The 14,187-nt window shown below is 50.6% G+C and overlaps 1 protein-coding gene across 2 annotated transcripts in view; it reads left to right on the top strand.

Annotated features, from left to right (window-relative positions):
- The window catches only part of LOC144942353 (uncharacterized), a 273,147-nt gene that overhangs the window by 237,091 nt on the left and 21,869 nt on the right, over positions 1-14,187 (top strand). For both annotated transcript variants that reach the window (XM_078869177.1, XM_078869176.1), the window contains exon 3: positions 11,662-13,217. In XM_078869177.1, the coding sequence (XP_078725303.1) occupies positions 11,832-13,217 (1,386 nt within the window). In that variant the 5' untranslated portion in view covers positions 11,662-11,831. The remainder of the gene's footprint in view (positions 1-11,661; positions 13,218-14,187) is intronic.

Genomic DNA, 14,187 nt, shown 5'->3' with positions numbered 1-14,187 from the left:
GGGCCACACGAAATTGGCAGGGCCACACCAAATTGGCAGGGCCACACCAAATTGGCAGGGCCACACCAAATTGGCAGAGCCAGACCAAATTGGCAGGGCCACACCAAATTGGCAGGGCCACACCAAATTGGCAGGGCCACACCAAATTGGCAGGGCCACATCAAATTGGCAGGGCCACACGAAATTGGCAGGGCCACACCAAATTGGCAGAGCCACACCAAATTAGCAGGGCCACACCAAATTGGCAGGGCCACACCAAATTGGCAGGGCCACACCAAATTGGCAGGGCCACACCAAATGGTTCCGTGGGCCTCGTACGGCCCACGGGACGGACGTTCCCCACTCCTGGTCTACAAGAACCTTCCTTAATCCGACCCTGGTTCGGGTCCACGGATGATGTTGATGATGATGATGATGATAGCGAGACGACATTAGTGGTGGTGGTGGTGGTGGTTGTGGGGAGACATGCCCACAACGTGAACGTGATAGAGACGCGGTTGAAAGAGGGCCTCTCGCGTGTGGAGGATTCAGTTGTTAAAAACAACAACAACAAACAAATCAACGGACTCGACATTAAATGAGGTTTACTTTTATTGTTCAGCCTCCCCAGCCCCCGGGGAGATCCCGATGCAATTAATTTGTAATGAATTTGATTAATTATAATTGTTGCAATAAAACACAATAATGGTTTGCGTCGCCGTAGCGATATTAATAACGACGTTTAAAGAAATACGCGCAATATATTTCGGGGCGATAAATGATGATGATGATGAAACGGGTAACGTGTGTATAGCTAGCGGGTGATGTTTAACACGGCGTTAACAGTTACTGCGAGGGAGAATGGCGGGTGTGTTGTGGGTTGGTTTCGTATAGAAAGTGTTGCTGTACGGCTTTTGTAAACATAGATTAGAAGTTGCAGGAGGGTGGGTGGCGCGGTTATAGGCGCGGGGTCGATTGATAATCAACGTAACGCCTGGTACACGAGTCGGGGGGCAAGTTACGTACGCTTCGTGAGGTAAAATGTCTACGGTTTTTGTTGAAGACCGACATTCGCGAGCAACACATTTAACGGGATAATATTTTTAAATTCTGGGGTTTCGTTTTGTCGACGGCGTCGAGGCGGTTTTTTTTGGCGGGAGAGGGGCGCCGCTATCCGCTGTGCGATTTTCAAAGGGGAGTCGCGTCACGGTGACCGACGATTGTAATTCATAGACCGGATAAGCGGCGGGTTGTGGGGGGCAGCAACAGACGCTTCGTTCTTGCGAAAGGAGGGGGGAACGACGTTCGATTTATGCTAGGATCACCTCGCCAGGGTGTCGACAATAAAGACCGGCAGATTACTACGGAACTCAAACTGTAAACACATTCTCTGTGGTTCTTTCGGTAAAGTCACGTAGATGAAAATAATAATAAAAATAAGAAAATGAAAATAACTAAATTAAATCACGACGTTTCGGAAGCAACACAATCTTCCATCATCAGGTGGAACAGCCTGATCCACCTGAAACAGCCTGTTCAACCTGATGATGGAAGCTTGTGTTGCTTCCGAAACGTCGTGATTTAATTTAGTTATTTTCATTTTTTTCATCTACGTGACTTTACCGAAAGAACCAAAGAGTATGTATCCTTGCAGTCACGAAAACTTAAAGTCTAGAATGTAAACACATTTTTTAAAGTATATATATTAACCGGGTAAGGCCCACTGAGCTATCCAAGTAGCTCTTGCTGTTCAGAAGCGGCCCTGGCCACAAATGATAGCTCAACGAAGTGTCTTATGATAATTGGTTTTTTACCCTTTTATCTGGAAACAAAACTGACACCTTTTTTACAAGGAGTCATGTTTGCATTGACCACAATACCTGCAGTCGGAATGCAAACAACAAAAAACATAACTCTGATAATGTATGCACTGTCCTTGAAATTGATTGGTACACACCCGAGACAGCTTTCCTTAGAGCCTAGTCTCACATGGTGTTGGACCAGATGACGCCAAAAGGCGCACAACTCAAAGACAATGCACCATCAGAGTATGAGAGCTCGGGGTAAGCATTTACACCATTGGAACCTCATTTGCCAGTAGCCAGTAGTTTTGTTGCCAGATAAAAGGGTAAAAAAGCAATTATCATATTTTGCTACTGGCAAATGAGGTTCCAATGGTGGTGAAGTGGCTTTTCATCATCACGTGGACAATGTAGAGCAGCCAAATACTCTAAATACCTGCATCGAAGTGTGGAGGGACCCAGAGAAAAATCCACCACTGGGAGAACGTGCAAATTCCAAATATACAGGCGGAATTAAGCGCATGACCTCATGTATACCAGGCGAGGTAGTTAACATCTCGCCACCACGGCACCCGATTGGCCGGGTCTGGAGAGGCTCATCCCTTGCTAATGGGCGTTAAACTCAGAAGGTGTTCAGCCGAAGTTGTAAGACGTGTTCAGAAGACCTCGCACACGTAGGCTGCTTCGCCGCTGCGCAAAACGCCGGGACGAAACAGCTTCCCAAGTAAATGTGGAACGTTGGACCAACGTTGGACAAACCACTTGCTAATGTTGGACCAACCACGTGCTAATGTTGGCCCAACTGTGAACTAACCACGAGCTAACGTTGGCATGTCTACTCGGTTCAAACTTAATTTGGAGCTTTCGTGACTGCAGGAATTATTCTTTGGTTCTTTCGGTAAAGTCACGTATAAAGATAAAATAATAAACTAACCTAGCAAAAATTTCGAAATGTGTTGCATTGCATTACATTTCGAAATTTTTGCTAGGTTAGTTTATTATTTTATCTTTATACGTGACTTTACCGAAAGAACCAAAGAATAATGTCTACTAGGTCCCTGTTTAGGTCTCGACACCAGGGAGTGATCGCCACTGGACGTTTTGGTTTTTCAGATCTCGGGACCTTGATGGCCTCAGCCAGAGAAAGGCTTTTTTTGTTTGGCACGAAGGCCTTCTACGGTCACCGGGTCTCTGCGGGCTCTTGCTCTCTGGACTATGAAACGTGTTACACCCGAGGATGTGTTTTGGCCACGTTATAGCCCACTGTTCTTCACTGCAAGGCCCCGCGGGCCCGCTGGAAGCTCCCCTGGTGGCCTTTAGTGCGGCCCCCTGATGTGCGGCCTCCCCGACGATATACAACACCTCTCGTCACCTCCATCATCATCATCATCGTGCGGCTGTCAAACACAACAGTGATTTCAAATGTGTGGCGGTCCCCTCACACTGATTTTCAGTTTCATTTATTTGGTATAGCCCTGTGAGCCATTCGGCTCTTGAATCGGGTGCAATCGCAATAAACAAAAAATGAACAAGAAACATCTTAAAGTGACTAAGTGCAAACAGAAAATCCAGGAAAAAACAGCAAAATATTCCAGAAAAGCACCGTACACCAACGCTGTGTACAAAAATCCCAGTGGGATGCAAGTCAAACAACAACAACAACAACCACAAGACAACTTAGATTAAGGCCATCAGTCTAACTCCGTACTACAACAAACAAACATGGCCAAACCAAAAAACGCTTGTCTTATCGGCGAAAGACCCCCTCCACCACCCCCGCTATGAAAACAGTGGCATAGCTTGTTGGAGTCAAGCTCGGTATCGTACTCTATACGGTTCGTTGCTTCGGCGATGGGATACGACCGTTGTGAACATTAGTGCAGGAGTCAGAGCCACCCAGGCATCGCGTCTCGTTATACACCGTCTCAGTGGACCATTGACTCTCCGCTAAAACGTGCGAGGTCTCCGCTGTAGCCGGCCAGGGCCAGGGGTCGGCCTCATTGATCGCTCAATGTTCAGATTTAGTGGTCAGCGCACATCTGCGATAGTTGGCGGTGCGGAGCGTTGATTGATGGTGTGTGTGGCGGGGGTGGGGTGGAGGTTAGGATTGATTTGGATTTAATTTACAAATTTCACTGCCACGAAGGATGCTGCACCACGTGTTACTCTCTCTCTCTCTCCCTTACCCCGGCACTCGCTTCATCTGGTCGCTCCCCCCCACCCCCCACACTGTTCACACCCTCTCTCCCGACGCTAATGTCCTTGCAATTAGGGTCGCCGTGGTATAATCTCTCGCGATTCGACGCGATACGTGTATTTGTCCCGAGATACAGTCTGACAATGACTGAGATATCGGTTACCCGTTATATTTATTGTTGCGTTTCAGTGTGTATATGTGTGTGTGTGTGCGTGTGTCGTTTTGTATAGTTGCGATACCTTGATATTCCTCCCCGAAGACACTGGTGGTGTCACCGTCAACAGCATCATCGGAATATCAACAGGCTCGATGCGCACCATCTTCTTAATTGGAATTGTAAATTTCGATTTAAAGCTTCTTTCGTGACTGCAGGGATTCATCTTCTTGGTTCTTTCGGTAAAGTCACGTAGAATGGAAATAATAAAATACTAAAAATAAAACATAATACATTTATTTTGTTTTGTTTTATTCTTAATAAAATTATTTTTAATAAAATAATTTTATATTGTTTTATTAGTATTATTGTATTATTTCCATTCTACGTGACTTTACCGAAAGAACCAAGAAGATGGAATTGTAAAGGCACGAGACGCTGTGGTGCGACTGTGGCCATGCAACCCGAGCCATGAACCCACACCGTCTGTAAACCCACAGAGACACACTGCGTTATACGGGGACTCAGAGATTCGTTAAAGGAACAAGCCGCAGTTGTGCGCCTGTGGCCATGCAACCCAAACCGTGGACCATATAGTAAACCCATAGAGACGCAGATACAGAGAGACGCGTATTGATAACATTACAGACACAAGCCACAGGAGTGCGATTGTGGCAATGAAACCCAAACCCACACAGTAAACGTAGCAAAACGACACGAACTCTGTCTCTCTCTCTCTCTCCGCTGCAGTCCTCTCGTCGCTGTCAGCAGATCTCGACATTGGCATCTGGCTCCTGAAGCACATTGCCGCGAAAAGCAAGAATATAACTTGTCTGTACTGTGCTCAAAGCGCAAATATTATAAAGCTGTCTTAGAAGTCATTCAACGGCAGTTTGGCGAGCGCTCTCAATTATGGCAACTTTGCAAGCGTGCCGCACTTACCGTCATTTTTTTGCAGCGACAGATACTCATATACATGAACGCCTAAACCCATCAATGCCATCATTTTCTCCGGAAAAAAACATTTAGCGAAGTGCCAGTTTTACGGCGACTGCAATTACTGCCGTTGGCGTTTGCGCCAAAGCCGATCGCTGAAGGTAATAATGGTTCGCAGAGACGGGCATGTTCAGCCGGTAGGAATCCGGGTTTTCTCTACCCTGTTCCGCGTGTGCAAAGCGCCTGCCCGCGTTGGATCCTCTTCGCAAGCCGTGTCTGCGATGGGCGTCCCACATACCGTCATGTCCACCCAACGCCTGTGGGTGTCAACTATCTGTCAAGCTTTTGGCTTAGCCACCGAACAAAGACGGTGGTGGTCAACGCAACATTATCATCGTCATCGCGCGCTTTCAGATGCGCTTCTGCGGCCGTCCGGAACTGCTCTTCCCTCCAATATTCGGAAGCAACTTGAGCCATGCATTTCGATGTAAAGCTTTCGTGACTGCAGGGATTCATCTTCTTGGTTCTTTCGGTAAAGTCACGTAGAAAGGAAATAATAAAATAATAAAAATAAAACATAATAAAATAATTCTCACGACGTTTTGGCCACAACGCAAGCAGCCGTCCTCAGGTGTAGAACAGGTCTGTCGGAAAGACAACGTCTTTTATTATTGTTATATTTTTATTATTTCCCTTCTACGTGACTTTAACGAAAGAACCAAGAAGTTGAGCCATGCACTTTTAAATAATCATGTAGGTTAAAAACTAATTTATTTAGTACCGCGTTTTGTACTTCTCCCCACACCTCCGATTAGCACGGTTGGCTACGTACGGTGCGAAAGAAGTTCAGCATGACACCACGGTGTAAAGTGCGATCTACCCACTCTCCCTCTCTTTCACTCCCTACCCTAACAATCTTATAATCATCGTCTTCACCATCTCCCTTCTATTCCCCCTCTCCTGTTTCTTTGCATCCCTCCTCTCACAATCTCATCATCTCCCTTTTACTCTCCCTCTCTCTCCTCTCTCTTTTTTTTACGATCAGTGGAAGCAAGAAGATGCTCGGTGTATTCGGCACTTTGCTTCGTTCATCATTTCGTAATTTTTTTTTAACTTTGCTTTATGTAAACCCCCACCTCTCGCTCACTCTCTCGCTCACTCTCTCGCTCGCTCTCTCGGTCACTTTCTCGCTCACTCTTTTTTTTACGATCAGTGGAAACAAGAAGATGCTCGATGTATTCGGCACTTTGTTTCGTTCATCATTTCGTAAATGTTTTTTTTTAAACTGGGCTTTATGTAACCCCCCCCTCTAGCTCACTCTCTCGCTCACTCTCTCGCTCTCTCTCTCGCTCGTTCTGTCGCTCATTCTCTCGCTCACTCTCTCGCTCACTCTCTCGCTCTCTCTCGTTCTGCACGCAGCCCTTCTCGCAGTCCGACGGCCCCCGACGGGTAGCTCATATCAGCATGCAGAGCTCCCCGTCATCTGCCACCGAGCACACGGCCTCCTCCATCGTCCACTGCTCCTTGAACACTCCCTCCCTCCCCGACGTAGCTACCGGCCAATCGCGTGCGGGAGTTGGCTGCTGTGGTAGGGTAGGAAGGACGGAAGAGAGGAGAGCTTCTCTAACACTACCCCTTACAATGGCCACGGTGGCTAGGAGATGTTACTGGTAGGAACCCACTGGTTCCACCAGCCCACAGGGGATTATTGTGTCCGTCCGTCGTGTCGGGAGGGGCTGGGTGGGGAGGGAGGGGCTGGGTGGGGAGGGGAGGGTGGGGAGGGGCTGGGTGGGGAGGGGAGGGTGGGGAGGGGCTGGGTGGGGAGGGTGGGGGGGCTGGGTGGGGAGGGTGGGGCTGGGTGGGGGGTGGGAGGGGTGGGGCTGGGTGGAGAGGGGCTGGTCACCCCCGTGGTGCCCTTATAAAACTCAACGTTTAATCAACGTCACGTGTTTAAGGCTTTTTGGCTGCTCTAAATTTCCACGTGATAAGCCACTTCGTTGAGCTATCATTTGTAGCCAGGTCGCTTCTGAAAAAGAGCTGTATGTTTAGCTCAGTGGTGCCTTACCTGGTAAAGTAAAACGAATTAAATCGTTTAAAACAAGAATAGTTTAATCTCAAAATATTAATCATCTCCCTCCTGTATGTGTATTTGTTGAACTTACTTCGCACCGTACGTAGCCCGACCGCGCTAAACGCAGGTGCGGGGGCAGGGCAACAAACTAAAGACATCTCTCTCCTTCCCCTACCATTAGCACTCCTCGTATCACCATCTCTTCACCCCCACCGCCGCTGTGAACTCCCTCCCTGCTGTTACTCCCTCCCCATTCTCCTACTTCGCACACTTCCCATCACCCTCTTACACCCCCCCCACCGCCGCCCGCCCACCCGCCGGATGTATTGATCGTCTGAGTCTTGACTCTGAGCCAGCCCCGATTATTGCAGTAGCCGCATCACACGCAGAGAGAGAGAGATAGACGGGCCAGAGAGAGAGAGCCGCAATCGAGAGACAAGAACATGCGGAGGAAAACGTCGAGGGAGCGCGATGGAGAATGGCAATTCATTACCGGCGGTGTTCTTCATTGCGAGGCCCCGTGGGCCACTGCCCCCCCCCCCCTCTCTGGTGGCCTTCAGTACGGCCCCCTGATGTGCGTCCATAACCCCCCATCATCATCATCGTCGTGCTGCTGTTAAATCCAACGATGGTCTCAAAATGTCTTATCGGCGAAAGTGCCCTCCAAGTGCCCCCCTCTGAAAATTATCAGAAAAAGATATCGAAGTCTAATTTTCGATTTAAAGCTTCTTTCGTGACTGCAGGGATTCATCTTCTTGGTTCTTTCGGTAAAGTCACGTAGAAGGAAAATAATAAAATAATGAAAATAAAACATAATAAAATTATTATGTTTTATTTTTATTATTTTAGTAAACATTTTATTTTAATAATAATAATAAAAATAAAACATAATAAAAGTATTATGTTTATTTGTATTATTTTATTTCATTCTCGCTCACTCATTTTATTATTTTATTATTTTCCTTCTACGTGACTTTACCGAAAGAACCAAGAAGATATCGAAGTCTGTCCCCCGTTCTGCTTAAAGACCCTCTCCCTCCTCCTGATTGGACGGAATCTACCGGCCCTGATTAGCTTGTACACCTTGTCACGCGTTTACTCGTGCCCAGTTGTCAGGCCCGTATTAATTTGTTCGTGCCAATTTCCGTGGCCATTTTTATATTGTCCATTATAGTGGTGTTTGGGTTTATGGGTCAGATCGCGCCACGGTGGCGAGATGGTAACTATCTCGCCTGGGATACAAGAGGCTGTGGCTTCGATCCCGACCCCGATGATGCCTGTATATTGGGAGTTGTGGCTTCGATCCCGAGCCTGATGATGTCTATGTATTGGGAGTTGTGGCTTCGATTCCGACCCTGATGATGCCTGTATATTGGGAGTTGTGGCTTCGATCCCGAGCCTGATGATGTCTGTGTATTGGGAGTTGTGGCTTCGATTCCGACCCTGATGATGCCTGTATATTGGGAGTTGTGGCTTCGATTCCGACCCTGATGATGCCTGTGTATTGGGAGTTGTGGCTTCGATCCCGAGCCTGATGATGTCTGTGTATTGGGAGTTGTGGCTTCGATTCCGACCCTGATGATGCCTGTGTATTGGGAGTTGTGGCTTCGATCCAGAGCCTGATGATGTCTGTGTATTGGGAGTTGTGGCTTCGATTCCGACCCCGATGATGCCTGTATATTGGGAGTTGTGGCTTCGATCCAGAGCCTGATGATGCCTGTATATTGGGAGTTGTGGCTTCGATCCCGACCCTGATGATGCCTGTATATTGGGAGTTGTGGCTTCGATTCCGACCCTGATGATGCCTGTATATTGGGAGTTGTGGCTTCGATCCCGACCCCGATGATGTCTGTGTATTGGGAGTTGTGGCTTCGATTCCGACCCTGATGATGCCTGTATATTAGGAGTTTTCATGGATTTTTCTCCGGGTTCTCCTGCTTGTCCCTCCTAATTTAAAATCATGCGTTTAGAGTCATTGGCTGCTGTACATGTCCGCATGATAAGACACTTCGTTGAGCTATCATTTGTCGCCAGGTCGCCTCTGAAATAACAAACTAAACACAAAAAGCAGTTCGAAACAGAGGGAATGAATCAAATGCGCAGTGAGAGATAGAGAGTGAAAAACGAGATGGAACAAGCGATAATGAGTGAGCGAGAATGAGGGATTTAGGAAGGATTGCAAGACAAGTGAGAGGTAGAGACAGAGAGAGAGAGGGTGGTAAGTGAACGTGCGTGACGAGAGAGAGAGAGTTAAGAGGAGAGAGAGAGAGAGAAGGTAGAGCGTAATCTGGCTGCCACGTGTCATCCATATCGCGAGACCTAGAAAGTTTGGCTCTGCCAAGTTCAGGCGTTCGCTTCCAATCTCGCTGATGGATCACTTGCTCCGACTCGTCTCGTGCGTGCGCACGCGCCCTGGCTGTGTGGTACACGCGCTCAGATGATGATGATGTTTCTCCTGGAGCAGCACACCCGGTTCGTACGCACACAGCGCCGAAGTTATAGGTATCTCTCTCGACCCCCAAGGCACCGACATCCTTAACGCTCGATGCCGGGAAGACGCTCCGTGTAGTGGAAACAACAAACCGTGCGTTTCTTTTTAATCAGGCAAGGGCCACTGAGCTGCATAATAGCTCTTTTCAGAAGTGACCTGGCCACAAATTATAGCTCAACAAAGTGGCTTATACTGGTAGGAACCTCCTGGTTACACCAGCCCACAGGGGATTATTGTGTCCGTCCGTCAGTCGTGCATCCAAAAATGGGAGGGGTGGGGCTGGGTGGAGAGGGGAGGGTGGGGAGGGGCTGGGTGGGGAGGGTGGGGAGGGGCTTGGTGAGGAGTGGAGGGTGGGGAGGGCCTGGGTGGGGAGGGCCTGGGTGGGGAGTGTGGGGCTGGGTTGGGGTGGGAGGGTTGGGGCTGGGTGGGGAGGGGCTGGTCACCCCGTGGTGCCCTTATAAAACTCAATGTTTAACCTACTCACGCCGGCTTGTGCCCGCCCTCACAGTCGGCCATATTTGCGGAATACACCACGCCGCCGTTGAACCTGGCCATTGACCGAGCAACCCAAAGTTCCTACCAGCTCCCTCCGCAGGAATGTGTTCATGTGGAAATGTATAGCCCAAATGCTCTAAACGCGTGATGTTGATTCTAAATGTGGAGGGGAAAACCGGAGGACCCAGAGAAAAATCCACGTGACCACTGGGAGAGAGAAAGACACACAAACTCCAAATATACAGCAGCAGGCGTCAGGCTCGGGATCGAACACACGACCTCCTGTGTACCCGATGACACTGGCGGAGATGATAGGACAATAGTCTGAGTCCATAATTGGCAAAAAGTAATGGCAAAGCGGTTATAAGTGACTCACAGAATTGTGCGGAGTTGCGTATACAGTACACGACTTCCCTGAAGGCATTCACCTTCAGCGAGCGCGATGCCGATCACACGCGGTTCGAATTCGACCCTCGATCGATGGCTGCGCCATCGCCGCACACGCGTCGAATAAAAAGCAAGGGACAAGTCTTTACTGCTGGAGGGGTTGCCCCACTACCTGAAAATCCTGACTCCGCCATTGCCCGGCGAGGTAGTTAACATCCCGCCACCATGGCGCGTAGGCTTTCGCGACCAATGTTACATTTCATAATTGATGTTTGGGTTAGGTCAGGTCGCGTGAGAGTAAACTGTGTGTCGTACACCCTCCCCCACCCGACACAGCAAAACAAATGAAGTTGTCATGTGAACAGTTGTGCTAATTTGCTACTGCTTTCAGCACCCCGGTAACGTTGGAGAGCAATCCTAAGCAGTTGTAAACATTCTGACACCTCCCCAATGATGCTGGTTGTAGCTAGCAGCTAAACGTCGTATACAGCCCTCCCCCCCTCCACTCACACCCCTCCCCCCATCAGCTCCACCTCCCCTCCCCCCACAGCTCCGCTCAGAGAACCATGGGCCAGAACAGAAGTCTAAGGTAGTAAAACTCTATCCGTAACCATTAATGCGTGTGGCTCATAAGAGTAAATCACGTTGATAACTCCACCCATCTCCCGTTGTTATCACGTCATTCACTGTTATTGGCCTCGTTAACAAATTGAAATGTAATGCCACCGGTAAATTTGCTGCCACCTCGGGTGGTACCGACGAGATATTTTGGGCTCATGGCCCCTCTATCAACGCCGCCTTCTTGTCGCCCGTCCTTCCTCCATGAACGCCGTCACGGTGCGGCGGTTAGAATTCGACTCGGAGAGTGACATTCATTTGCTGTCTCATTTATGTATGTTGTGTGTGTGTGTGTGCACGCGCGCGCGTGTGCGCTTTGTTTATTTGTACTGCCTTGTTTTACGCTTCTCTTTCTTTACAATTACTCCGAGTGTGTCACTGCGCATCATGCGCATACGACGCATACAACATAATTAGATGTGAGCATCGCGAATGTTGTAATGGATTCTTAAATGGTTAATCTGTTACCACTGATTGGACGTTTCTTGACTATTTGTGCCCATATGCCCGCTTCTATTCCGTCTCCCGCAGGCTTTGAAGAGGAGGAGGAGGGGGGGAGGAGCAGGAGGAAGGAGGAGCAGTGGGGGAAGGTGGGAGGGAGGGAGGGAGGGAAGGGGGAGACACTGGGTCCCCCGAGCCTCGTGGGCCCGCGGGGCGGCGGGAACTGGCCTCCCCCGCGAGGATAATGCGCTGTGCCGGAGATGATGCCTCGGGCCGCACACAGCAAGAGGACCTCGCAGACTCGTGACGTCAGCAGGAGGAGGAGCTTGCAGGCTCGTGACGTCACCAAAAGGAGCAGCTCGCATTGTTGTGACGTCGGCGAGAGGAGCACTTGGCGTGCTCGTGACGTCAGCAGGAGGAGCTCGCTGGATCGTGACGTCGTCGGGAGCTCGCCGACTCGTGACGTCGCCGGGAGGAATTCGAAAGCCCGCGACGTCGGCGAGAGCAGCTCGCGGGCCCGCGACGTCGTCGTCGTCATCGGCGGGAGAAGTTTGCGGGACCGTGACGTCAGTGGGAGGAGTTTGCGGGCCCATGACGTCGGCGGGAGGAGGAGCTTGTGGGCCAGTGACGTCGGCGCGTGGTCGCGGCCAACCCCCGCCAATCCCCGTCGACGCCTCTGCCCGACGGGGGCGCCGCTCGCGCTGCCTTGGTCGCACCTGTGGTGGCGGCGGCGGCCGTGGCCACTGCAGCAGCTGAGACGGTTGAAGGCCCGGGACTGGGCCCGTCACTTGCGGCAGCGCTACCGGCCTCGGCTGCTGAGTCAACGGTGTCGGGTGCAGCAGGCTGACCAACCACTGGAGCAGCAGCAGCAGCAGCATCTGCACCGACATCAGCGGCGACTGCGACGGTTGAAACAACGCTGCCGTCAGGGGCAGCGGTTGAAAGCTTCGTGGCGGTCCAGGAGGCCACGTGGGCGCGTAGACGGCCGTCGGGTGTCAAGCCAATGGGTGACTCCGTTTGAAGGACAACAGCCTCGGCAAGAGCAGCCTGCACGCGCGCGTCATCATCTTGAGCAGGAGGAGCAAATTCAGCTTTGTCATCATCGGCATCATCATCAGCAGCAGCAGCAGCAGCCGGAAGGGCAGCAAAAGCAGCAGCAGCATCATCATCAGCAGGGGGATCGTGACGGCTGCCGAGGCCTGTCGGGCCCGTGGGCCATTAGGGCTGAACCCGGAGCCACGGGCCCCACTGCCCAGAGGGCCCTCCCGCCTCTCCTCACACACGGGGCCTCTGCCCCTGGAGACAGGAGGGCAGCTCGCCCTCGACGATCATCATCACCACAACCGTCATTATCATCATCATCATCATCCACACGTTCAAGGTGGGGGGTCATCATCACCCTCATTGCCTGCGTCGCGATACTGCCGGCAATGTCAGCGGCTCAGCAAGAAGGTTTCGGGGTGCCTGGGGGACCCGGAGTGGGGGGCGCGACGGGAGTGGGCTCCGGCCAGCCGATGTGCCCGGCCATGTGCTCGTGCAGCCAGCAGTTCAGCAAGGTCCAGTGCACGCGGAGGTCACTGCGGGAGGTCCCGGAGGGGGTGTCCAGCAACACACGCTACCTGAACCTGCAGGAGAACGCGATACAGGTGCGTGGGTAGTCGTGGTGCAAGGGTAGCTGGGGCGCGTGGGAGCCGTGCTGCATTGAAGCCGTGGCGTGTTGAGTTATCATTTTGTGATAGCCAGATCGCTTCCTGAAAAAGAGCTGTGTAGCTCAGTGGGGCCTTACCTGATAAAGCATAAAAAATGTTTGCAGTTTAGTTAACAGATTGGCCTTTGTTTGTGGAGACTTCGGGATGATAGGAAGTTAAAGGGAGTCGGGGGGAGGGCTTGTGTGGGGGCTTTGTTAAGAGCCCCCCCATGAAGGGAACTCTCTTTGGGGCTTTGCTAAGAGGCACCCCTATGAAGGGGCCTCGCTTACTGGGCTGATTCCAGGCACAGTTGAGATGAAGCCCATTGGTCGCTCGGCTCTCGGTGTGACGAGTCGAGCCACGCACCTCACACTCCCCCCCCCCTGCCCCCCCCCCCCTCCCCCGAGCACGAGATTTAGAGGCCGACCGAAACTGAATTTCTTGTTTCGGCCAAAACCGAAAGTTAAAAATTTACTTTTGGCCGAAACGGAAAGTAAACCGAAAGCAAAAGTTTGACTTTCGACCGAAACCGAAAGTAAACCCAAAGTTAAAAATTTACTTTCGGCTGAAACTGAAAGTAAACCCAAAGTTAAAAATTTTCTTTCGACCGAAACCGAAAGTAAACCCAAAGTTAAAATTGACTTTCGGCTGAAACTGAAAGTTAAAAATTTTCTTTCGACCGAAACCGAAAGTAAACCCAAAGTAACAAATTTACTTTCGGCTGAAACTGAAAGTTACAAATTGACTTTCGGCCGAAACCGAAAGTAAACCGAAAGTTTACTTTTTGGCTTCGGCAGAAACAGAAACTATGCCGAAAGAGGCCATTTGCCAACTTTCAGCGCCGAAACTGAAACCGAATTTCGGTCGGCCTCTAGACGCGTCACAGACTCGCACGCACGCACACCCAAGCCCCCTCCTGCTGTGTGGA

The sequence above is a fragment of the Lampetra fluviatilis genome, chromosome 27, assembly GCF_964198595.1.
Source record: "Lampetra fluviatilis chromosome 27, kcLamFluv1.1, whole genome shotgun sequence".
Taxonomy (NCBI): Eukaryota; Metazoa; Chordata; class Hyperoartia; order Petromyzontiformes; family Petromyzontidae; genus Lampetra; species Lampetra fluviatilis.
This window is presented reverse-complemented; position numbering and strand designations above follow the sequence as displayed.